Below are 27,975 nucleotides of genomic sequence, written 5' to 3'. Positions count from 1 at the left end.
GGCAAAGCTTGCGAAGGCCGAAGCACTACTGTGAGCTCCGGTGCCTTCTCAAATAGCTGACTGGCGGCGGTCCTGGGTGTCAGACCCCACGGATCAGATACTGATGACCTACTCAGAGAAAAATAGTACTCCTGGAAAACCCATTGAAAGGGGGACTATCATGGGACCGCCAGGACAACGCTTTTAAGTTTAGCCCAAAGTCAAATTGGTTAGTTGGCACAGTGGGTTCACATCCACTGTCCCTCACAGTAAGCTCAGGCCCCGCTGATCCAAACAGAGACAGGCTCTCCAAATTATTTCAAGAAATGGCTCAGTAGTGTAAACACCAAGAGCAAATACTGTCGTACTTATATAATGCCAACTCTTGTCTGAATACCTTGACGACTATTGCAGCAGTATCTCCTATATATCTACTCTATCTACCTACTGTATCTATTTATACATCCATCCAATAACTATCTATCTATCTAGTAAATATGGGTTGGTGTTTTGACTGAGGTCCTGTAGGCTGGCACCTGCTACTTTAGTCGTCGAAGTGCTGTTTGAAATCAAATTAACATCTGTCCATCTACCTATCTAACTCATTATAGCGCTGACATATTCCACAGCACTTTGCCGACATTAGCATCATATCTATCTATCATCTAATATCTATCGAATTAACATCTATCTATCTAGTCTGGCTATCTATCTAATTAATATCGATCTATCTATATTTATGTCATCTATCTATCAATCTATTTAAACTCTAATTAATATTTATATATCTATATTTGTCCTCATATTTTATGATATCTCATATTTGCCTATCTAGTAACCTCAAACTGTCCAGATGTTTTTAACATACTCAGAGTCAGTTACTACTCTTTCGTGCTCGAGTTAGTCGCCAACTGTGCTGTCATATCTGCTCCTTTTGTAAAATAATAAAAATACAATGAAGAAATGTGTACTTTATATCAGCTTGGACCATGCCTCCTCCTCCTGCACTATTGAACGTGCTGCTATTCACTGTGTGACTTGCTATTATAAGGAAATAGGCTTGGCTACAAGCCAACAACACCTACTTTCTGTTTGAGCGTCCACAGAGATATATATATAGGGACCTGCCATCTGAGCAGACAACAGTTGTTCATTCTTAAAAGCAGATACAAAGGGAGAGAAAGGTAAGATTAGCTTCTCTCTTTCATAACATACATTACATTGTGGCAATGGAGATTGTGTTACATCGTGGCAATTTTATACAACAGGTACTATGGAGATGTCTATGAGAGTGTATTTTGTATAGTGAATTTTATGTTCTGCATTATATAAATGATGGTGAGATAAGGGGATAGGTCAAAGTATTAACAAATTGCTTAATGATGTATATCCAGCAGGGTTCATATGAAAAATGTAATTCACCTAGGAAGGATGTGAGTGGTGACAATCTCTGTAAGGTGCTGTGGAATAAGGTGGTGCTGAATAAGCAACTGTAAAGTAAAAAAAAATATATTAAGATGTAATATTAAAGGGGTTCCACAATGCCAAAAATCCCACTGATCACTAGAACAACTGCAGTGAGAAGGAGTTCAAGGGTAGCTGCACACTGAGCAGACTTGTATGCAGAAAATCCGCAAGAGATTCGCACCAAAACCACACAAAAGAACGCACATAAATCAGCTGGTTTTTTTTTGCTTTTTTGTGCATTTTTATGCTTTTTTTTTTGTTGTGGATTTTGGTGCAGATTTTCTGTTTAAGTTAACAATCTCATTGAAGTCTAATGGGAAAACAAACCACTCTACAAAAGGTGGGGAGTCACACAAACAATTGACTTGCTGCGGATTGTCAAAATCCCCACACGGCAGGTCAATGTCTGCACATTAGAAAAAGCAAAGTGATTCACTTAGTTGGTACTGTATTATGCTGCAGGTTTTCCACATGAAAAGCCGTGTAGAAAAAACAATTGTAATCCACATTGTGTGTAATTACTCTAAATGGAGCAACAGTTGAGCATATGCACCGCCACTCCATTCAAACTGATTGATGGAGATAGACCAACTCTATCTATCTATCTATCTATCTATCTATCTATCTATCTATCTATCTATCTATTATCTATTTATTATCTATCATCTATCTATCTATTTATCTATTATCTATCTTCTATCTATTATCTATTTATCATCTATCTACTATCTATCATCTATATACTATCTATCTATCTATCTATTTATCTATTATCTATTTATCATCTATCTACTATCTATCATCTATATACTATATATCTATCTATCTTCTATCTATTATCTATTTATCATCTATCTACTATCTATCATCTATATACTATATATCTATCTATCTTCTATCTATTATCTATTTATCATCTATCTACTATCTATCATCTATATACTATCTATCTATCTATTTATCTATTATCTATTTATCATCTATCTACTATCTATCATCTATATACTATCTATCTATCTATCTATTTATCTATTATCTACTTATCATCTATCTACTATCATCTATATACTATCTATCTATCTAGTGTCTATCTAACTAATTTTCATTTTGAATACTAAAGGCATAAATAAAATACGAAGGAGTGTTGTGCAGCACCAGGCACAGTGACTGCAGTATACACGTATAGCTGATAAAGTAATCTCTACCAGATATGACAGTAGAGATATTGATAAGCCTTGAACAGGTCCATTCCTGGGTAAGAAGAGGAAGTATTGCTACGTGACATCGAGCACAACACTAACGAGACTCATTTGCCAGGGGAACCTCCCATACATAGCTTCTCATACTGTACATTTAGAGCGATCCTGAAACTTGTGGTATAATATGAGAGCAGAAGCCTTGAGGCATTTGTGGTAACATAGACAGACAAGGAAGATTTACAATGACCTACTAAGACTTTGTTTTCTTCAAATGTGTGTTATAAGAAATAAGTTTATTTTGAATGACATTTACAGAAGTACAGGCAGATTTGAATTGTATGTTTTTATGCAGAACTGAATTTGTACTACATATCTGAAATGCTTTGTATGAATCTTCCTTTTCCATCGGTTCTGCAAGGCTCTGGCTCTGTTCTCATCTGCATCAGGGGCTCCTAATGGGACCTCTGTTGCAAATTCTGTTACATTTGACAGAAAAAATAACTCTGTAGCAAAATAAGACACTTCTTGGTGGAATTCAACAGAGCCCATTATAAGTCAATGGGGTCCATTGGGTGACACTGGTATCCATAATGTGTTAGATCCGGCAATTGTGAACAGAGATTATGCAGTATCTGGCTTGTTTACAATGTATGTGTTTCTCTCTGTGTGCCAAGAGCTCTTTTGCATACCTTCTTCCCAGAATTCCAGAGGAGCATGTTTGGCCTATAGGGTTCCTCACACCAATTAAGGTGCTTTCTGTAAGGAGAGATAGTATCCCCCAAAACCTGACTTAGGCCTCTCACCCAGTTACTAAGCCAGTACTCTCTGCTCTGCACTCATGAGGTTCAATCTCCCTGAAACAGCTGTCTGCAGATGAGGTGCTGGCTTATTTATTATTTGAGTCATGTCTCAAGGCCTATTTAAAGGGTCGAACATTGATTTATAGGATAGCTGCCTTACATCTGGTAGCATTAGAGGCAGAGCTTGTTAAGAGCTCATTTACATCCCTTTCTTCCCAGATTTCTAGAGGAACATGTATGGCCTATAAGTCTCCTCACGTCAATTAAGGCGCTCTTTCTCCAAGGAGAGATAGTACCCCTCAAATCCTAACTTAGGCCTCTTAGCCAGTTAAGCCTGTAGTCTCTGCTCTGCACTGATGAGGGGCAATCATCCCGAAACAGCTGTCTGCAGATGAGGTGCTGGCTTATTTATTATACAAGTCATGTCTCAAGGCTTATTTAAAGGGTTAAACATTGACGTATAGGATAGTTGCCTTACATCTGGTGGCATCAGAGGCAGAGCTTGCTAAGAGCTCATTTACACACCTTCTTCTAGAAATACCCACAATATTCATGATTGTAAGTGAACCAGCGGTAGGGATCATTGGTCATACACCTTATAACGATCCTTCTATTAACTGCTGTCAACTCTCAAGATGAGATCCAAAGAGCTGTCACTATCAGTGAAGCAAGCCATCATTAGGCTGAAAAAACAAAACAAACCCATCAGAGAGATAGCAAAAACATTAGGCGTGGCCAAAACAACTGTTTGGAACATTCTTAAAAAGAAGGAACGCACCGGTGAGCTCAGCAACACCAAAAGACCCAGAAGACCACGGAAAACAACTGTGGTGGATGACAGAAGAATTCTTTCCCTGGTGAAGAAAACACCCTTCACAACAGTTGGCCAGATCAAGAACACTATCCAAGAGGTAGGTGTATGTGTGTCAAAGTCAACAATCAAGAGAAGACTTCACCAGAGTGAATACAGAGGGTTTACCACAAGATGTAAACCATTAGTGAGCCTCAAAAACAGGAAGGCCAGATTAGAGTTTGCCAAACAACATCTAAAAAAGCCTTCACAGTTCTGGAACAACATCCTATGGACAGATGAGACCAAGATCAACTTGTACCAGAGTGATGGGAAGAGAAGAGTATGGAGAAGGAAAGGAACTGCTCATGATCCTAAGCATACCACCTCATCAGTGAAGCATGGTGGTGGTAGTGTCATGGTGTGGGCATGTATGGCTGCCAATGGAACTGGTTCTCTTGTATTTATTGATGATGTGACTGTTAACAAAAGCAGCAGGATGAATTCTGAAGTGTTTCGGGCAATATTATCTGCTCACATTCAGCCAAATGCTTCAGAACTCATTGGACGGCACTTCACAGTGCAGATGGACAATGACCCAAAGCATACTGCAAAAGCAACCAAAGAGTATTTTAAGGGAAAGAAGTGGAATGTTATGCAATTGCCAAGTCAGTCATCTGACCTGAATCCGATTGAGCATGCATTTCACTTGCTGAAGACAAAACTGAAGGGAAAATGTCCCAAGAACAAGCAGGAACTGAAGACAGTTGCAGTAGAGGCCTGGCAGAGCATCAACAGGGATGAAACCCAGCGTCTGGTGATGTCTATGCGTTCCAGACTTCAGGCTGTAATTGACTGCAAAGGATTTGCAACCAAGTATTAAAAAGTGAAAGTTTGATATATAAATATTATTCTGTCCCATTACTTTTGGTTCCTTAACAAGTGGGAGGCACATATGCAAACTGTTGTAATTCCTACACCGTTCACCTGATTTGGATGTAAATACCGTCAAATTAAAGCTGACAGTCTGCAGTTAAAGCACATCTTGTTTGTTTTATTTCAAATAAATGTTAGGCCCCTTTCACACGGGCGAGATTTCCACGCGGGTTCAATGCATGAGGTGAACGCATTGCACCCGCACTGAATCCTGACCCATTAATTTCAATGGGTCTGTGTACATGAGCGTTGTTTTTCACGCATCAGTCCTGCGTTGCGTGAAAATCGCAGCATGTTCTATATTCTGCGTTTTTCACGCAGCCCGAGCCCCATAGAAGTGAATGGGGCTGCGTGAAAAACGCATTGCATCCGCAAGCAAGTGCGGGTGCGATGCGTTTTTTACTGATGGCTGCTAGGAGATGTTGTTTGTAAACCTTCCGTTTTCTATCACACAGGTGAAAAACACATCAAAACGCATTGCACCCGCGCGGAAAAAACTGAGCAACTGAACGCAATCACAGACAAAACTGACTGAACTTGCTTGCAAAATAGTGCGAGTTTCACTGGCACCCTTTACGCATCCGGACCTGATCCGTCACGCTCGTGTGAAAGGGGCCTTAGTCTGGGTTCACACAAGCATGTCTGGATTAGGTCCGGATGCGTCCCGGTGTATTGCAGCAAACCCGCGCGAGTAGGAATGCAATTGCAGTCAGTTTTGACTGCGATTGCGTTCCGATGTTCAGTTTTTATCGCGCGGGTGCAATGTGTTTTCCACGCGCGTGATAAAAAACCGACTGTGGTACCCAGACCTGAACTTCTTCACAGAAGTTCAGGTTTGGGTTCGGTGTTGTGTAGATGTTATTATTTTCCCTTATAACATAGTTATAAGGGAAAATAATAGCATTCTGAAATCAGAATGCTTAGTAGGTGATCAATTGAGGGTTAAAAAAAATGTAAAAAATTAACTCACCTTCTCCTCTTGTTCGCGTAGTTCCCGGTCTCATCTTTACTTCTTTAATGATGAGCTGTGGGCTAAAGGACCTTTGGTGACGTCAGATCACATGCTCCAATCACATGGTCCATCACCGTGGTGATGGACCATGTGATTGGAGCATGTGATCTGACATCACCACAGGTCCTAGCCGGTAGTTCATCATTAAAGAAGTAAAGAAGAGACTGGGAACTACGCGAACAAGAGGGGAAGGTGAGTTAATTTTTTACATTTTTTTTAACCCTCAATTGATCACCTACTAAGCATTCTGATTTCAGAATGCTATTATTTTCCCTTATAACCATGTTATAAGGGAAAATAATATAGTGAATAGACTGTCACCTAGCAACCATGCGTGAAAATCGCACCGCATCCGCACTTGCTTGCGGATGCTTGCGATTTTCACGCAACCCCATTCAATTCTATGGGGCCTGCGTTGCGTGAAAAACGCAGAATATAGAGCATGCTGCGATTTTCACGCAACGCACAAGTGATGCGTGAAAATCGCAATACGTTCACCTACCGCATTGCACCCGCGCGGAATACTCGCCCGTGTGAACGCAGCCTTAGAATTGTGTCGATGTCCCAATATTTATGGACCTGACTGTAGATATGTTTGGAATGCATTTGCAATCTTCTGTAGGGCAATGCTGTTAGCATACCTCCCAACCGTCCTGAATCCAGCACGACAGTCCTGGATTTCAGTGGCTGCCCTGCGGTCCCAGAGTGGGGGAGATATGTCCCGCTCTCAGGCAGCTGTCTTCCATAGGAAGCAGAGTCAGTTGCCTGTAATGATGAAGCGCAGAGCCGTCCGCTCCCTGCTCCATCATTCCTCTCCCCTGTTGGCAGTCCACACTGCTGGTCTGTGCATTTGGCAGGGCCAGCCGTGAGTCAGAATTGCTCCTCCTACACAGACCAGCAGCTCTGTGTATCCTGGTGCTGCTAGGGAGATCATCGAAGGAACTAGCTGAATATGTAGATTTTTTTTTTTTTTTTTTTTTTACTTCCTGTGAAGGGGGCATATAACGGTGCATATTATTGTGAGAGGGCACATAACTGAACATATTACTGTGAGGGGGCACATAACTGAACATATTACTGTGAGGGGGCACATAACTGGGCATATTACTGTGAAGGTGCAAATATCAGGGCATATTACTGTGAGGGGACATATACCTGGGGGCACATATCTGGGCATCGCCACTGTGAGGGGGCACAACTGACCATATTACTGTAAGGGGCACATAACTAGGCATATTACTGTGATGATGCATATATCTTTGCATAACTACTATGAGGAGGCACATAACTGGTCATATTACTGTGAGGGGACACATGACTGGGCATATTACTGTGATGGGGCACATGACTGGGCATATAACTGTGATGGGGCACATGACTGGGCATATTACTGTGAGAGGGTACATAACTGGGCATATTACTGTGAGGGGCAAAACTGGGCATATTACTGTGAGGGGGCATTTACCTGGGGGCACATATCTAAGCATCGCCATTGTGAAGGGAGTACAAATGGCCATATTACTGTGAGGGGCACATAACTGGGCATACTACTGTGATGAGGCATATATCTTTGCATAACTACTGTGAGGAGGCACATAACTAGGCATATTACTGTGAGGGGGCACATGACTGAGCATATTATTGTGATGGGCACATGACTGGGCATATTACTGTGAGAGGGCACATAACTGGGCACATTACAGTGAGGGGCACATATCTGGGCATCGCCACTGTGAGGGGGCACAACTGGCGATATTACTGTAAGGGGCACATAACTGGGCATATTACTGTAATGGGGCATATACCTTTGCATAACTATTGTGAGGGAACTGTGACACAGTGATGGGTTGTGTCTGGCAAGGCAGGTATTTTCCTCCCAGCATGTGCGGCTAGGTTGGTTTCCAGTCAGGTGAGGTCAAATACCGGACCGGAGTTTAAGTGCCGGTCCGGGTTTTGGCAGCACCTGGCTTCCTTAAATAGGCAGCTGGGCTCAGCGGAAGAGGCTTTTGCTGCTTTGAAGTTGGCCCTGTGTGGACCACCGATTTTGGTGACGCCCTACTTCAAGAGGGAGTTCGTGGTACAAATGGATGCTTCCAAACTAGGCCTCGTTGCTGTATTGTCTCAGGAAGTCAACGGAGAGGAGCATTCTGTCTTCCTAAGCAACAATCTGATCCCAGCCAAAACCAGGTACAGTATAGTGGAGAGAGAGTGCCTGGCTATCAAGTGGGCACTCGAGTCTCTCTGCTACTATTTGTTGGGGAGAAAGTTCCACCTGGTGACCGACCACTCCCATCTCAAGTGGATGAGCCAGGCCAAAGACAGGAATGCCTGGGTCACCAGATGGTTTTAGTCTCTGCAGAACTTTAAGTTCTTAGTAGAACACAGAGCAAGCCGGTTGCAGGGAAACACGAATGCTCTGTCCCGGGTACATTGTCTGGCGTGTGTCCACCCCCTCAGGGTTGAACAAAGCGGGGGGTTTGTTGCACAGTGAGGAGTTGTGTCTGGCAAGGCAGGTATTTTCCTCCCAGCATGTGCGGCTGGGCTGGTTTCCAGCCAGGTGAGGTCAAATACCGGATCGGAGTTTAAGTGCTGGTCCGGGTTTTGGCAGCACCTGGCTGTTCTTAAATAGGCAGCTGGGCTCAGCAGAGATGTCTCTGTTTTTAGGGATCTGAAGCTTTGTGTCGTGCTGGAGGGCTGAGAGCCACACGCTGGGGAACAGGCCCCCTAAAGCCTGCTGTGGACTACTGGAGGCAGAACTGCCAGCAAGGTGACTTATGTTATATGAACTTTCCATTGTGTGTAAATTAACACCAAGACTACAAAGTTACGTGCTGTTTTGTGCAATTGCCTCAAGTGTGAATAAACACTGAGTTTTGAGTTAAGAACTTGTATTTTGCCTCTGTACTGCGCCCACTTACCCTATCTACCAGAGTGAAACCCCACAGCACATATCTGTCATAACTATTGTAAAGGAGGCACAATGTGGACATAATCTGTGAAGGGGGCACAATGTGGGCATAAATACTGTTTGGTAGCATAAGGAGGGAATAATTATTATGTTGGGGCATTTAGGAGACTGGGTGTGATTAGGTGTATAGTCAAATTTGATGTGGCTTCTGCCAAAAATGGGTAAGCCCAGTGGTTGGGCTGGATGTCAAGCAGGTGTTCGGAGTCCCTGTGGTCCTTAGGAGTCTCTTGCCTGACTCCATATGCGGATGACTCTAGCACTATTATAATGCTGAAGGCCATAGTTTTAGCAGGGAATAACTTTTTAACCCCTTCCCGACCTCCACCATACATGCACAGAGACAACTATTTCAACTAATACATAGTAACATAGTACATAAGGCCGAAAAAAGACATTTGTCCATCCAGTTCGGCCTGTCATCCTACAAGTTGATCCAGAGGAAGGCAAAAAAAACCCTGTGAGGTAGAAGCCAATTTTCCTCACTTTAGGGGAATAAAAAATTCCTTCCCGACTCCAATCAGGCAATCAGAATAACTCCCTGGATCAACGACCCCTCTCTAGTAGCTATAGCCTGTAATATTATTACACTCCAGAAATACATCCAGGCCGCTCTTGAAATCCTTTATTGTACTCACCATCACCACCTCCTCAGGCAGAGAGTTCCATAGTCTCACTGCTCTTACCGTAAAGAACCCTTTTCTATGTTTGTGTACAAACCTTCTTTCCTCCAAACGCAGAGGATGTCCCCTCGTCACAGTCACAGTCCTGGGGATAAATAGATGATGGGATAGATCTCTGTACTGCCCCCTGATATATTTATACATAGTAATTAGATCTCCCCTCAGTCGTCTTTTTTCTAACGTGAATAACCCTAATTTTGATAATCTTTCAGGGTACTGTAGTTGCCCCATTCCAGTTATTACTTTAGTTGCCCTCCTCTGGACCCTCTCCAGCTCTGCTATGTCTGCCTTGTTTACAGGAGCCCAGAACTGTACACAGTACTCCATGTGTGGTCTGACCAGTGATTTGTAAAGTAGTAGGAATATGTTCTCATCACGGGCATCTATGCCCCTTTTGATGCAACCCATTATCTTATTGGCCTTGGCAGCCATTGTTGAATTAAATCAAGAGGAAATCTTATTTTGCCTGCAAAGCCTCCATCCAAGCCACCTCTGCTCTGCTAACTGCCCTATTTATCTTGCAATAAAACTGGCACTGCCACCCCAAACATGCCCTCCTAGTTCTTTTTAAATATCATATTTATTCTTCCTGCTTTGAGTATAGCTCCCAAGAGGATGTGCACCCAGACATGACACACAGCGGGCAGCTATGATTACCATCGACTGACTACCAGGTGTAGACTGATATTTGCTATTCTTAATGCAGAGACAGGTGTACATATTGCTTGCCTTTCATCTCTCTGGAGACTTGGTGCACTCAGCCAACAGAAGTAACAGGTCATTCAATCTTTCCAGCTAAAAGTGCAATAAAACTGTAATGTAAGGCAGCTTTGTGAATGCTAGCTTGTGGTTAATGATCAACACAGGTACTGCATAATAAGTCAGCCATCTAGTAAATATATAAGATTTTACACACCCTATAAAAAACACGAGCCATATTGATGAAAGAATAAACATAGGATGCCAAATTTATCATTTATTTCCAAGCAAATGTGTCAACACAGGCTACCTGGCTATGCTAATATAACACAATACATTCCAGATGTGCAACCTTTAGCCACAGTTTTGGGCCTCATGCACACGGCCGTTGCTTTTGTCCGCATCCGAGCAGCAGTTTTGGCGGCTCTGATGCGGACCCATTCACTTCAATAGGACTGCAAAAGATGCGGACAGCATCCGTTGCTCCGTTCCGAATAGGCAGTTATATTAATGGCTCTCCGTGCCGTTCCACAAATTGCGGAACGCACACGGACGCCATTCGTGTTTTGCGGATCCGTGATTTGCGGACCGCAAAACACACAACGGTCGTGTGCATGAGGCCTTATAGTTAGAGCCCATATTATCTAATGTCAATAATGAACAGTTCAGTACTGTTAGGTGGCGGTTTTACATGCACTTTCATTCCCAATTATGCAAATATTATTAGGACATATTAAACAGATAGAGGATGTGCCCACATTTGGACACACTCTACATTTACTAGAATAGTCATCTCTATTAGAATAAATGTATGTCTATAGATTTCTATAAAATCATCTACGGTAATATTGATGGTCCTTATAGTGCTACTCACCGTGATCAGCTTTTACTCCAAGTATCTTGCAATGCTTTATAGAGCATCTGTCAGCCCTACTTAGGCCTCATGCACACAGCTGTTGCCGTATTGCGGCCCACAAACAGCCGCAATGGGTCCGCAATCCGGAGCTGCGGTGCGGAACGGAGGCACGGAACCCCACGGAAGCACTACGGAGTGCTTCCGTGGTGTTTCTGTCCATGCCTCCGCACTATTTTTTTGCAATGTGGATGGATCACGGACCCACTCAAGTTGAATGGGTCTCAATATCTATCCCGGCTGCCGCACGGACGTTGCCCATGCATTGGGGACCGCAAATTGCTGTGTGCATGAGGCCTTAACCAGACATATTGTGTATTAGGGTTGATCATGCTGAGTGAAACAGCCCCTGTCTTGTAGCAAACCGTTCTTTTAATTCATATAGGCATTTACCATCCATACTATAAAATTTTAAAACAATCTATAAAGAAATGATTCCAGTGTTTTTGCTATTTTTCTGCATATAAATCGGTCATTATAGCAGATGATTAGCTAGGAATCTTTGAAAAACAAAACATAATTTATTGGAAGTAGAGTATTAGTGTCCCGTTAACATTAATTTCTTTTTACTTAAAGTTAGAGGCTTTTTAGTGATGGTAGTTCCTTATGGAACAATAATATTTGCAGATCACAGATTGATTGTGACAATAATTTCAAGTGATTGTAATTTATGGATTACAATTTTATTTTAACCCTTTGGCATCAAGAACTATTTTCATTTTTGCATTTTGGATTTTTCCTCCCCACGTTCCAATAACCATAACATTTTTTTATTTTTCCATTCACTTAGCTATATGAAAGCTTATTTTTTGCGGGGACAAGATGCATTTTTTAATGTCACCATTTAATTTACCATATCTCGTATTGGAAAAAGGGAACAAAATTCTTTGTGTGGCAAAATAAAAACAGAATTCCACCAAGGTTTTGGGGTTTTGACATCACAGCGTTCACTGTGCGCTAAAAATGACCTAACGTCCTCTTTTTGAAGCTCAATACAAATGTGGTGATATCAAACTTTGTTTTAACTACTTTAAAAAAAATAAAAGCCTTTGAAAAAAATCAACATTTTCTTTGCATTGGCATTTTCTGACAGCCATAACTTTTTATATTTTCGTCTACAGAGCTCATATGAGGGCTTGATTTTTGTGTAACAAACTGTATTTTTTATTGGTACCATTTTTGTACATCTTTTTGATTACTGTTATATAATTTTTTGGGGGCCAAGATATCCAAAAAATGGCGAAATTTAAATTTTTTTCCCCATTACGGCGTTCACCATACAGGAATTTCTTTTTATATTTTAATAGTTCAGACATTTTCGGATGCGGCAATACCTAATATGTTTATTTTTTTATTGTTTATATATTTTTATATGTAAAAATAGGAAAGGGGTGTGATTAAAACTTTTAATATATTGGTGTTTTTTTTTGTTTTTTTTTTACTTTTTCACTTTTTTCTAATAATTATTAGCCCCCCTTAGGGGCCTTCTACATGGGATCTTTTGATCTCCTCCCCTATTCATCCTAATAGATCTCTATTAGGGTAAGGCCTCATGCACACGGCCGTTGTGCGGCTGCTCCATGCGTTGGGGACCGCAATTTGCGGTCCCCAATGCACGGACACCGTCCGTGTGGCGGCCGGGATGGATCGAGATCCATTCAACTTTAATAAGTCTGTGATCCGTCCGCACCGCAAAAAATAGAACAATAGAATGTGCAGAGGCATGGACAGAAGCTCTGTAGTGCTTCCGTGGGGTTCTGTGCCTCTGTTCTGCACTGCAGCTCAAGTGAATGGGTCAGCATCTATGATGCGGGGAGCACACGGCCGGTGCCCGCATATTGCGAACAGAGCCCCACGATTTCACAGTGGGGGCTCCAATTGGAAGGCAGAGGGAGCCGCATCCCTCTGCCTTCACTCACAGGTGCCACAATCTACGACATCTGAGGGGTTAAATGAAATACTGCAATTCTATGGAGAGTCGCTACTAACATGAAATGCTGCAATTCTGTGGTTGACTTCATTGTAAACATGGCTGTCTCATCAATAAAGTTTACAAAAAAAAAATCCTACAAAATAGGAATTAGTTCTTACAGTTTTTCACAGCACTGTGGAGATATCTTTTATACACACTGTAGGCAATCTCGTGTTTGTCTTCCAAGGATTGGTAAAAATAAGACACATACATAGATGTTATACATAGCTAGACACTAGGCACTGACAGCCTGTAAATGCTGTGTCAAGTGTAGGAGATGGCACCATGTGTGCAACTTCACAGGGGCTCAGCAGTAAGGAGGCCCATTTAAGTAGAAGTTGCTGGCAGCCATTTTAAATCAGTCCTGGAGAACACTTTTAAAGAGGACATGTCACCACAAAATGCAGTACTATCTGCAGGCAGCATGTTATAGATCAAAAGGCGATCGGCAGATTGATATATAATTCTGTGGGAAGAGATTTGGTGAAACCTGTAATTTATTTGTTAACCTCAAGTTTCTGCTTATTCTGAACTTAAGACCACACTGCGTTTAACGACTGACAGCTATCAGTCACTGATAACATGGCCCCTATGTACAACTGAAGTCAGAAAAAGCTGATTTTTAAATGTATAAATTACAAGCTTTACTGAATCTTTTTCCACAAAACTATAGATCAATCTGTTTGGCTTCTCATGATCTATTACGTGCTGCCTGCAAACCGCACTGCATTTTGTGGTGACAGGTCCTCTTTAATTACTGGTGCTAAGGAGCTATTGAAGAGCATACTACAGTATATACTGCTTTTGCAACGAGACTCTGTGCTCTCTACATCCGACCCTGATCTGAGGGGCCCTAATGTGCAATAGTTTTTATGTTTTATGATAAGCTTGTGATGATTTTGGGTCTTCTCTCTTGCACTACCACTTCAAATATACCACCCTCCTTTTGGTATGGAGAGCCAATCACAAGTGTCTCTTATAAACACTCAAGCAGGTGCAGGGATTGCATACTTCATACCCTTCTATTGCCCTTAATATTGAGTGTTTGCCCTGATAAAGGGGCCTGACCAGTAGGAACTTTTTCTTGATATAATTCTAATCCTGGCACATTTCCTTGAATAGATTCATCAGGAGATGTGTTGAAAGTATTAGGCTGCCTGGAGAGTGGCAAAGCTCTGATTTGTGATGCGGTCATCACCTGCTTACTCCATTGTCCTGTTTTGGTTTGTTTCGAATCGTAATCCTTGCTTTATGTTGTTTTCCATTAAAGGAGTTGTCCAAGAGAATAAAAAATCCAAGAAAAGCCCTCGAATAGGCAAAATTAAAATAATCTTATATTCAGCGCTTTCTCCAGTGGAATTCTCTATGGAACTTGTCCATTTGTTCTGCAGGTTCAAACGAGACCTCGGCAGCCAATCATTGTCCTCAGGAGTCTATGCTGGTGATTTGCTGCAGTGGTCACTTACCGTACACATGCATGTCACTATGCTATACCTACGCTGTGACATGTGACTGCTGCAGCGAAACACAATCCTGTCTCTGAGCTCTACAGGCAGTTCATTCCTTCTCATGGCTTGCTTTTTTCTCTGATATGCATTGTCAGTTGTGAGACCTCATACAGACAGGGCTGTGTCTTTCCAAATCATGTCCAATCAACTGAATTTACCACAGGTGGACTCCAACCAAGGTGTAGAAACATCTCAAATTGATCAAGAGAAATGGGAGGCCTTTAGAGCTAAATTTCAAATGCCATAGCAAAGGGTCTGAATACTTATGTCCATGAAAAAGTTTGGTTTTTTTCCTTTTTAATAAATTTGCAAACATTTCTAAAGTTTTGTTTTCACTTTCTCATTTTAGCACAAGGTCGCAACATAACAAAATGTGAAAAAAGTGAAAGGCTCTGAAGACATTATTTAGAATATAATTTGTAGCATGTCTTGATATTTGTTATTATCATATGTCATATAAAAATAAATTTAAATATTTTATAGACTTTAACGGTGAAGTCGAAAACATGCACACTTTACAAATTGATGATTTTATTTTATGTAGTTGTCAACATGTCAGCATTAGCACATGATAAATGAGTTATAGAAACTGCCTCTGTAAGCTTCAGAATATTTTAGTATGTCGGCTTTAATGACAGACATTCAAACATACCATACCTGGTGTATACTGAGCTTTAACATTTAGATAACATTATAGAAACATTTAAATCTCTCCTCGTGTAGCTATAGATTAGATGTAGTGTAGCCAGAAGCTATAGGGCAGATTTACTATTACAAATGTGCTTAGAATTTTTTCTCAGACAGAGCCTGAATTCTAGCAGATAGGCCATGCGCCACATTTATTGCCTCAGATACCTTTTTTTTTCCTCATCCAACAACGGGCATGGTTTAATGGAATGGGCATGGCTTACAGAGTACTAGTAAATCTGCTCCCGTGTTTCTATTCTGTTTTGGGGTATTCTTTCATCCGTCAGTATTACTTGCCTTGTAATCAAACAGCCTGTTCTTGGTGTGATTAGCCTGTTAGGCTTGTGCAAAGTACTCAAGACCAGACAGATAAAATATATTACAAAATTTCACATATTCACATCAGCTACTGATTTACCTAAAATAAATTAACTTAAAGAGGTAAGTATGCTTTAATATTTATTACATTTTGCTAGTTACACAGGTTTGAAATAAAACTATGACATTTCACCAGAAGGTCCAAAGTATACTGAAGTGTAAAGCCAACATCTGCCAACAGTAATCTGATATTGGTCCAAATATGCATGATCTTTTGCCAGGCTGTTTCTGTATTTAGGCCTTTGGGCAAATGATTCATATCCCAATATTTACCCTATACGCTGGGCTAGCATAGAGCATGTTTATCCAGATCACCATCATCCCCATGGCCATAAGATCTGCCCAGGACTGCAGGGTGCCAACACCAGCTCAGTCTATTTGCATGAAATCTTCCAACTAACCAGATCTGCTACACTTCTTCTTGCAAGATGGATTTCCCTTTTTAATACTTTGTTAAACCATATTTCATTGTATGCTTATTCTCCATAGATGTTAACAACTGTTGCACGGGCCCTTCGTGGATCAAAATCCATTACATGGAGGAGTCTCTCTACCGGCAGTTATTTGTCCTCACATGGTGAGTAGAGTGATCCATTCTCCATCTATTCTTACAGTGAGCTGTGGCTGGATCACTAATAGCCATATTATTGATGTCTTAAATAAGGCACTAACATGGAGGCTGGTGTAACCTTACAGAGGACTTTCAATTTATGAATGACCTAATTAAAGAGATTGTCTGAGATTTTGATATTTTTTACTTTACTTTTTTTTTTCTTTATGATCATGTAAGAAGGATTATTGTATGATTAAATACCACAAACAGCATCTCCAGGGTCAGGCTGAAGGATCTTCTTAGAGTCACTCACTCTGGTGAGTACTGCCAGTGACATCGCATTCATCATTCACATGGCCTAGGTGCCGCTTATTCCCATTCAAGTGACTGTGGCTGAGCTGCAATACCAAGCACAGACGCTATCTAATAAATGGTGCTGGGTTGGGTAAACTGTGAGGAGCACCACTGCCTCCTCAAACAGTTAACTTCTTTGCCCATAGAAATACTCAATGAGACAGATTTACTGGGGCAATGCAAGAAAATGTTGGGTAAAATTGATCAAATAGCTGGCATACATGCCATCCTCCAGATTCTGTGTGTATTTTAGATACCTTGCATTTTTCTTTACATTTTTTAAAACTGTCTACAAAAGAGAGTGTAGCTAAGTGAAGTTCTAAAACGTGCCACATTTATTAAGTAGAAAATGTATTCAAATGATGAAATTATTAATGTAAAATTATTAAAATCTATAAAAAAGGTGGCATAAGTCAAAGAAAAATGTTTAAGGGTGCATTTACACCAATAGATTATCTGACCTATTTCTGTCCAATCAGACCAATAGTTGCTGTGTGTAACAAAAAATCTGTGTGTGTAAACGGCCGTCTGACCAATGATTAGTCGGAAAATCTGTCGGTCTAAATCCACCATCAAAAGTGTCTATCGGGATACGCCAAATCTATCACAGCATGCTCCACTGTGAAGAATTTAGCACATCTCCTGCTCGCTATATTTCAGTCATTAATAATAAAATACCATAAATAATATGTACATTGTCCCCAATATCTGATCTCAGGAACAGCCACCTTTAGGTAATCCTTGGATTTTTTTCATGCGCTTCTTGTATTTACTTTCATACAGTTCTCTATATAAACTGGATATTTTGCTAAATGCTTTTCCAAATCCTTGTCTGCCCAATTTCTGAGATCAGAGAAAGTCCCTCCTTTCCCAGCTATCAAGTGCCTGAAGAATGAAGCATCATGGCTGCTGCCAGAGAGGAAAACAGCTAGCACCCATTGTGATGTCATCATCCATGGATGCTGAGGGGTTCCACTGTGGCACTCTCAGTGTTCTATTGAATTTTTCATGGGGGCTGCCATATTGATTTAGCAGTGAATTCAATGAATGAGCAATGTTGGGAAGGGTTTGAATAGTCTCTGCCTATTATTGCTTGCAGCTGCATTGGAATACTGGGATGGATCCTATCATAGGTCCAGCTTCTAAAATCACCAGTTATTAGCTGATATTACCAGCTAAATCACACATTTCACATTACATGGCCATGTTCACACATTAAGAATTATGTCAGGATTTAGGCATGGATTCCTCCCTTAAATCCTAACAAAATAAGCTAGCATTCAGCTATTGCAAGTAAGTAGGGTAATGCCATGGAAAATATCTGTGAAGAATAATGAATGCACTGCATATTTTAAAATCCACATAATGTTCATTGTGGTGTGTTCACATGGTATGGATTTGCCACAGGCATGCTCAACCTGCGGCCCTCCAGCTGTTGCAAAACTACAACTCCCATCATTCCCGGACAGCCTCCAGCTATCAGCCTACAGAAGGGCATAGTGGGAGTTGTAGTTTTACAACAGCTGGAGGGCCGCAGGTTGAGCATCCCTGGGCTAAGACATTGTACATAATCCACTGCTTAAACTCCAATGGACTGGTGAGTATTTCCCGACATTTAATATTGATGGCCTATCCTTAATCACGCCCACCAAATAGCTGTTTGAAGAGGCTGCAGCGCTGCTCCTAGGCCAGTGATGTCACGCCCACCGGTCACATGGACTATTTTCAGTTCAGCCCCATTCAAGTGAATGGGCCTGGCCTGCAATACCAAGCACAAGTATGCTATGAGGAGGCCACAGCACTCACTGTAACAGTGCAGCCTCTTCAAACAGCTGATCGATGACAGAACTGATCAGATATTGATGACCTATCCTGAGACTAGGTCAACAATATCAAACTCCTAGAAAACCCCTTTAAACCAACTGTAGTTCAGCATGAATGAACATGCTGTGAATTTTATAATTTGCAGCATGTTCAATATTCTGCATTTATATTTTTCTGAGCATGGGATATAAACTACTCTATATACACTACTCACAAAAAGTTAGGGCTATTTGGCTTGTAGGTGAAATTTAAAGTTCAACCTAAAAAGCACTCTAACTTTTACAAGCGAACTTAATGTGACCTTCTCTAAACTTTTGAATGCACATGTCCAACTGTTCAGTGTTTCAGTACTTTTGGCACAACTTGCTGTTCTCTAACAAGGAGCTTAACGGCAAAATTCACAACAGGTGTTTAATCCATGAATCGCCCAATAAATTTCCTGGTTCAATTAGAATTGGTATTTAAATAGTCCTCCTCCTCATGCTGTTCACATTTTGACATCACGAGACCAAGACGACACCTAACAATTGAATAACAGTACCTCGCTATTGAAAGGCTTCAAGTAGGATGTTCTCAGACTGAAGTGGCCACTGAGCTTAGAGTGTTACACAGTGTCAACAGAAATAAAGAGAGATTGAAAGAGTCACAGAAAGGCATAGAAGTGGACATCCCTTGGCCACATCCCACACTGATGACCACTTCATTATGAACAATGACCTGCGGAAGTGGATGATGAATGCCACACAACTCGAGGCACATCTGAGGGAGGTGAGAGGCAGCGAGGTCTCACGTCAGACCATTCAAAACCATTTACATCAACATGGTCTGGGTGCTAGATGACCTGCAAGGGTACCTGACCACAGGAGTCATCGTCTTGCATGGGCCAGGGAGCATCTACACTGGACGAGGGACCAGTGGGCCTTAGTGCTGTTCTCTAATGAGTAGATTCACGCTGGCCACCAACAATGTTGGAGACATCAAGGAGAGTGCTATGCATTAGCCACTGTTTGCCTTTGGTGGTGGTGGTGTTACAGTGTGGGCAAGTCAGTCTAGTCAATACAGAACTGCCCTACACTTTGTGAATGGTACAGTGACAAGGCCCATACTACTTGATTAACATCATTAATCGAGTCATTGTGCGTCTACATGAACAACACAGGCCTAATTTCATCTTCATGTATGACAATGCACCAGCTCATTCAGGTTGCATCATTAGAGAATGGCTGCTGGAGACTGGGTTACCTCAAATGGAGTGGCATGCATTTTCTCCAGACCTGCATCCCATTGAAAACCTATTGGATCAGCTGAGTCGCCGTGTAGGGGCTTGTAACTCTGTACCCCAGAACCTGCCCTTCAAGAGGGCTGCCCTTCAAGAAGCAGACAATAAATCGACTTGTAAACAGCATGAGACGTCGTTGTCAAACTGAAATTGATGCTCAAGGCCACATGACAAGTTATTGAGACACTGACATTTTTTGTGGGGGTATACCCACCACTGTTGTTGGCTTTTGTTTCAATAAATAGTTTGATGAGGAAATCACCATTGCATGCTTCTGTTTAAAAGCCCTACTTTCATGATATAATATCACTGTAGCATGAACTTTTTACGTATATTCAATATGATTCACCGAAAGTTAAATATCCATAACTTTTTGTGAGTAGTGTACATTACTGATGGAATGTCAAGTTGTCAAAATTCAGGTTCAGAATATATGGACATATTGCAGCAGATTTCACACTGAAACACCATAGATTAGCTCTATTGCATTTCAGATGTTGATTTCTGATGCGGATTATCTACAATCCAATTCTATGGATTAAAATGATGCAATAAAGGGCATCTGTCAGCAGATTTGTACCTATGAAACTGGCTGACCTGTTACATGTGCTGTTGGCAGCTGAAGGTATCTGTGTTGGTCCCTTGCTCATATGTACCCACATTGCTGAGAAAAATTATTTTTAATATATGCATACTATATATTATACTTTGACAGGGCCAGGCTATGTAAACGTCATCATATCTGGCCATGTCAAAGTGCAGAGGAAGTGGCAGTTGCAGAGAGCAGAACCTCTAAGTGTAACGGCAACGCCCCCATTGCTCCTAGAAGCTCATTTTCATATATCAAAACTTCATTTTTCTCAGCAATGCGGACACATATGAACATGGGACCAACACAGATGCCTTCAGCTGCCAACACTACATATAACAGGTCAGCCAGTAGGTACAAATCTGCTGACAGATGCCCATTAAATTTAGAGCTTTATCACCTTTAATCACTTAGTTTTCATGTATAACCTTTATTATTAATGCATTGTATGAATCAAGGTTCTCTGGCATTTGACATTGATGTTGAGCTTTGACCTTGTATAGAGCCGTCTACCAGGTTTACAATGGAGTGTAATGTTTATTACCTATAAAACACAATAAACTCAAGGCTTCCCATAAAAGGTACCGTATCTATGGTGGCTGACAAGCAACAAAGGTCAAGTATACAAAGAATTACTTTAACGTAAGGAAATAGGTGAACTTTATGATCATGTAACAAGGATTATTGTATGATTAAATACCACAAAAAACATCTCCAGGTTCAGGCTGAAGGATCTGCTTGGTCACCATTCCACTATGTTCCAATGTAATAATTCCTTAACAGTTCTTCGTAGTCTTAAAGGGGTTCTGCACTTTGTTTAAACTGATGATCTATCCTTGATCTATCCTTCTCAAACAGCTGATTGGCAGGGGTCCCGGGGGTTGGACCCCCGCCGATCAGAAGCTGATGATCTATCCAGAGGATAGATCATCAATTTAAACAAAGTGCAGAAACCCTTTAATAAAGACGATATACTACCACATGATTCCGTAATAAATACAGTGAAGATTGTTAAGGAGAGCTCTATGCTCTCTAATGTCTTTGTCCTAGTAGGAGATTTCTTCACCAGATGTCTACATTTTTGGCCACCTTACAGTCTACAGACCTATTTATATGCCATGATTTTTCAAGGCACCAACATATGTTCAGTGGTCAGTGGAAAAGCCATTGGCGAGGATGTGAAGGACATTTCCATCTTTACAATCCTCATTTCCAGTGTGGGGCACCATTGCTCCCCAGCACTAGAGCTGTGCACTAGGCAACAGTTCCTTGTTTAAATGTGTCACTATGAGCAGAATTTTTATAGCGTCAAGATTGATCAGGTCTAGAAAAAAGAAGAAAGTTTAGGAAATATTTAGCTCCATCATCCTTATTTAAAAGTGTCATCATGGTTTCTTTACATCTAGAAAATCAACTAAGCTATTGTAGCCCTATTTCGGGGGAGGGGGGGTATGAGTAATATCCCTCCCAGCACAGACTCTGGCGCTGACCTGTGTGTATAATGGGACCTAGAGCATTCGCTGAATGGAAGAGTGGGAACATAAGTAAAGTATATCAGTGCCTCCACCCAGGCTAGAGCGTCTGTATTACAGGGAGGATCTCTTCCTGGGACTTACATATGAAGTATAGTTAGCATCTCCTCTCCTACATAGCGCCACATACCTCTTACATCCAGTGATATCACCTTTGTTGTAGACGTTCTCTTTCCTCATCTTCTCCATTCAGAGCAGACCGCCATGATGATTTTTCAGCCATCTCCCATCTCTGCAGAGATTAACAAACAGACATTAGTTTCCCACATTTCCATCATCTTCACATCTTCTGAACACCCTTTCCTGCCACCCCCAATACTGTGCCCCCAATAATATACTGCAGAAACTGTCCCCCTGGAAATACTATTACCACACAGATAGTGCCCCCTTCAACAATTATTGGCATACAGTGCTCTATAAAGATAATGTCCCCCAAAAATTATTGTGCTAAGCTGATACTGTGGCAGTGTGCCCCCCAAAGTAACAGGGCTCCCCAAAATAGAAATAATTCTCTGCCAGAGCACACTTAGTAGTAATAATGCCCCTATAGTGCCCATACTAGTAATCATGTTCCTCATAGCCCCCCAGTATTAGCAAAGCTCCGCATAATACCTCCTAGTACTAATAATTCTCCCTACAATATGACAGTACATGAAATACCCCCGCTTAGTGCCCGCTGTTGAGCTAATGTCCCCATAATGTATGCCAGTATAAAATACCCCTATATAGTGCCCCAGTAAATGCCCTCATAGTGCTCCTCTCCCCCTTCCCCATAGTGTCCCCCATAATATGCCAGTAAAAAATGCCCCTTCTAAGTGCCACCATATGCCCCAATAGTGCTCCTCTCCCCCATAGTGCCGCTCTCCCCTATAGTGCCTACCATAATGTGCCAGTAAAAAAATGCCCCCTTAGTGCCACCAGATGCCATAATGCCCCCATAATGTGCCAATAAGAATAAAGGCATATGGTGGCACTTTGAAGGGGCATTTTTTACTGGCACATTATGGGGCGGCACCATGGGGGAGAGGAGCACTATGGGGCATCTGGGGGGTCTAAAGGGGCTTTTTTTTATTGACATATTATGGGGGCACTATAGGGGAGAATGGCACTATGGGGCATCTGGTGGCACTATAGGGGCATTATTTGGGGGCACTAAGAGGAAGTGGGGGCTCTAAAGGGGCCTTTATTCTTATTGGCACATTATGGTGGCACTATGGAGGAGTGGAGCACTATTGGGGCATATGGTGGCACTTTGAAGGGGCATTTTTTACTGGCACATTATGGGGCGGCACCATGGGGGAGAGGAGCACTATGGGGGCATCTGGGGGGTCTAAAGGGGCTTTTTTTAATTGACATATTATGGGGGCACTATAGGGGAGAATGGCACTATGGGGCATCTGGTGGCACTATAGGGGCATTATTTGGGGGCACTAAGAGGAAGTGGGGGATCTAAAGGGGCCTTTATTCTTATTGGCACATTATGGCGGCACTATGGAGGAGTGGAGCACTATAGTGCCTCCCATAATGTGCCAGTAAAAAATGCCGCCTTAGTGCCACCAGATGCCATAATGCCCCCATGTGCCAATAAGAAAAAAAGGCCCCTTTAGAACCCCCACTTCCCCATAGTGCCCCCAAATAATGCCCCTATAGTGCCACCAGATGCCCCCTAGTGCCTTTCTCCCCTATAGTGCCCCCCATAATGTGTAAAAAAAAAAGCCCCTTTAGAGCCCCCATAGTGCCCCCCCCCCCCCATAATGTGCCAGTAAGAAGTGCCACCCAAAAAAAAAGTACCACCAGATGCCCCATAGTGCCGTTCTCCCCTTTAGTGCCCCCATAGAGCCAGCTCCCACCCTCCAAAAAAACAAAAAAATAAATAAAAAAATACACTGATACTTACCTCCATCAGCAGCGATGCGATGCAGGCTCTTCCGGCCTGTGTCCCTGCTGTGTGCTGCCCGGCTCAGGCAGCGTGATGATGACGTCATCGCGCCGCCTGAGCCGGCCTCTGATAGGCTGCAGGCATTAGTGCCTGCGGCCTATCAGAAGAACAGGGGAGGGACACACCTCTCCCTCCCCTAAGGACGGCGATACAGATGGATTAGATATGGAGATGAGCGCTTCCACAATGGAAGCGCTCATCTCCTAGTACTCCTACCAGCCCCCGCCCCCTCCCCCCACCAACGCCGCCGCCGCCATTACATCCAGGGCCGCACCGCCTGTGGTGATCGGCGGTGCGGCCCTGAAGGATTAAAAAAAATATATATTTGGCTGGTTGTTCTAGGGGGGTCCAGACCCGCTGGACCCCCCCTGTAGGTGCGCCACTGTATGCTAGCCTTAGACTTGCCTTAGACTTCTGGAGACATAAGATGTCTCCTTCCTGCAGCTCTGTCCCTCACTGTGTTTACAAAACAAACCTTGCACTGAATCTCTGGGGTTTCTGAAGCAAAGCAGCAGGGGCAAAGAGGCTAGATACACTACACCTCATCAGTATTAGCAGTTCCCTACACTATATTAGGTGCATAGTTATCAAAATATATGTTCCCTTTTGCAGATGTTTCAAGTGACAAAGTGCCTTACTACACGAAACCAATTTACTTTGATTCCCCTGCACAACCTCTGCCTGATGTACCCTTTGTGCCGGAGCTGAATCCACAGCAGAAAATGCTGAAGGAGAAGGAAGCAGGATCCTGGACTCACTTAACACAGGCAGAAAAACTGGCATGTATGTTATGTCTCCTATTTGGATATACATAAAGGGAGCTTTTGGAAGAGATATTACACGTGAACATGGAAAATACAAACAATGATGTGTGTAATATAATGATGAATAAATGCAGAATATTTATCTAGACTGTATGTTTAATGGATTACTTGTGTTCGAGGATTGGCTTAATTTTTTTATGTATTCACTGTATTTTTTTCTTTTTTATTACAATGTGGTTTATTAAATCTTCAATAATTATGCTGAACAACGTTTGTATACTTTTCTTATGCAGTGTATCGTCTCAGTTTTGAGCAGTCTTACACAGAGATGAAAAAAGGAACACCATCAGAGTGGAAAACTGTGTTGGGCGGTGTACTTTACTTTCTGGCCTTTAGCGGATTATACCTCTGGTGGCATCGTGTATACGGTTAGTGTGATTTACATGTTCTTAAAAACTATTTGGGCAGTATACGTTTTTTTTTCCATTTTCTACACAATAGATGAGACACTAAAGGCCCCCAAACGTATAAGAGAAAAGTAATCTGAACAGGCCAATTTCAATGGGACGGCAACTCTCTTGTGTGTATAGGAGCCTCCCAACTCTCCCCAGCAGATGAATGTCAGTGGAAGAGGCATCATGCATGCTGAATTTTAGTGCCCGATCCCTTTTTTTCTTAGGAGAGATAAACCCCTGGCAAAGTTGTCTGACAGTGATCCACCAAAAAAATGCTGGGAAAAAGAAACAGAAAAAAACCCACAGTATTTGGGGGAAAAATGCTACGTGTGAAATAACCCTTAGGGCTCATGTACACAAACTTATTTTTTGTCCCTGTCCGCTGCGTTTTTTCTGTGGCCCCTTTGCAGAACCATTCATTTCATTGCAGAAAAACGGATGCAACACAGACATCACACGGACGTCATCCTTTTTTTTTTTGCGGATCTTTATTTTGCGAACGGCAAAATACATACAGTCGTGTGCATGAGCCCTTAGCTTGGATTCACAGTCACACATAGGTGTTTTGTGATGTTTTTGAGCAGTTTTGCATTTTCTAGTGGCTTTTCTGCACCTCTGGGTTTTGGTGCGTTTTTCATGAAAAAATGACTGCTCCAGATATTAACTGAAAGTCTATGCAAAATATGAAATAGAGGACACACAAGTGGTTTTTGTCTAGTGTTTTTTTTTTCTAAATGGTGTATTTTTTTAAGCAGCATATTGAAGCAATAGCATTCTTTCAAGCATTTTTCCTCTCTTCTAAAGGGAAAAATTACATCCACACATTTGTATGAAAAACAAATAAAAATGCAAGCAGTTTCTATATCATTTTTAGTGGCAAAAATGCCAAAGAAAATTTGTGTGTACGGGCCCTAATTGAATTATTTATGGATCATTGCTGTTTGAAAGACTGATGTGGACACTTGCCACGTCTTGTCAGTATGCTCGTCAAAATCTCATATATGGTGGTACACAGAGAAGAAATTGTGTGATATTCACAACACAGATGCTTGGCAGTATTTTACTCCCCAAAAAATAAATTCATTATGGAAAAGAGTAGATCAGCTACTTATTCCTGAGTCCACCTAGTTAAATCTGGTGCTTCGAATGGAGAAAGCCTAGGTTGCAACCATGTTCAGAAGTTTATTCTTAAATGATATCCAGCATTCCCACTGTTAAAAAAGGGGGAACAATGAATAGAAGATAAAACATGCTAGAATTTTGGAGCTCTGGATATGGTTTCTGATTCAATATGCCTCCATGACACTTCACGGTGAGCAATTAGTGGGTGCAAATGTACTCACCAGAGCTAGATTAGGCTTGGTGGGGACCCCTGGGAAAATCTTGGCTCCTCACAATTTAATTTTTTTTTAAGTAACCATATCTGCTGTAGTTCTGGGATCATCTGTGAGCTGCATGTATGTCTGTTGCTGCCACTCTTCTTAAAGGGGTTGTCTCACTTGGAACAATGATAGTTATGTTCAATATAACCCCATAATAAACAACTTACTAATATACTTCATGCTTCAAAACTGCCTCCTCCCCTAGATAATCCTCATCTTGTAGCCCTTTAGAGCATGCCTATTGCAGCGGTGGCCATGTCTGCTCATTGGGAATTACAGCTCTGGCTTGTGTGGAAGCCGGGATCACAGGAACGAGCTCTCAAGGCTGCTCATGCGCACTAGCTCCCTCCTGTCCCGACTACCTCGTATATGCTGTGGTGAACAGCCCCTGGCAATTTCAGAAGCCTCTGAGCTGTTCAACACAAGAAAAATCAGCTCCAGGCATGGGGGTGAACAATAGTGATGCGTGGCTTAGGCAATATTCGTTTTCGCAATATTTCTCAAATTTTTCGCATGATAGTCGCAATAAATTAGCAAATTCTAGAATTCGTGATCTCCAGTCAGTATTTTTGCAATTGCGCAAATCGGCACTAATGATGCGCATATTTTTTACACAATACATGCAACACATTTTATCAGGTCTGAGTAGAAATTACTGATTGGTGCACTAAGTATTCTTGTGACATCACAGCACTATGTCTGTAGCATGTATGTATGGACAGCAGAGAAACAGTAATTCCTATCACACTACCTAACACCCGGCACTGGAACCTATCAGCTACACTATATCACTATCTCCCATGAACTATCTGTATTGTATATATGAGCTAACTAACTATCTAATGTAATTGGATAAGGAATAGGATCCAGATGAAAGCACAGAGCACAGCAATGTCACTGCATAAAAACAGCAGAAAATGGCTGCTGAGAAGGTTCTTATATAGTAAGGGGTAGGCAACTTTCCTATTGGTTACTAGGGATGTTGCTAAGCTCAGACAAAGATATTATAGCCTTCTCATTGGCCCACAAGCAAGAAGGGAGGTTACTGATGAAAAAAATTCTAGAATATTCACGATTACGAATATATAGCACTATATTCTACATCTTCGCGAATTCGAGATAAAAATAGAAAAAAACACTAGCGAACAAACTACTACATGTCTGGAATTTAGGCTGTCATCTGTGATAGATGACAGCTGTTCCGCCAGCTTTTAACTTTGTAATATACAGGTGAAAAATTAGAATATCGTGCAAAGTTCATTTATTTCAGTAATGCAACTTAAAAGGTAAAACTAACATATGAGATAGACTCATTA

The 27,975-nt window shown here is 41.7% G+C and overlaps 1 protein-coding gene across 1 annotated transcript in view; it reads left to right on the top strand.

The window, feature by feature from the left end:
- The first annotated feature begins 1,102 nt into the window (after positions 1-1,102).
- LOC121001487 overlaps positions 1,103-27,975 on the top strand; it is a 103,219-nt gene continuing 76,346 nt past the window's right edge. The window contains exons 1-4 of the mRNA XM_040432574.1: positions 1,103-1,163; positions 16,478-16,565; positions 24,671-24,841; positions 25,116-25,250. Coding sequence (XP_040288508.1) covers positions 16,478-16,565; positions 24,671-24,841; positions 25,116-25,250 — 394 coding nt within the window. The 5' untranslated portion in view covers positions 1,103-1,163. The remainder of the gene's footprint in view (positions 1,164-16,477; positions 16,566-24,670; positions 24,842-25,115; positions 25,251-27,975) is intronic.

This window comes from Bufo bufo, chromosome 5 (assembly GCF_905171765.1).
Source record: "Bufo bufo chromosome 5, aBufBuf1.1, whole genome shotgun sequence".
NCBI classification, from domain to species: Eukaryota; Metazoa; Chordata; class Amphibia; order Anura; family Bufonidae; genus Bufo; species Bufo bufo.
This window is presented reverse-complemented; position numbering and strand designations above follow the sequence as displayed.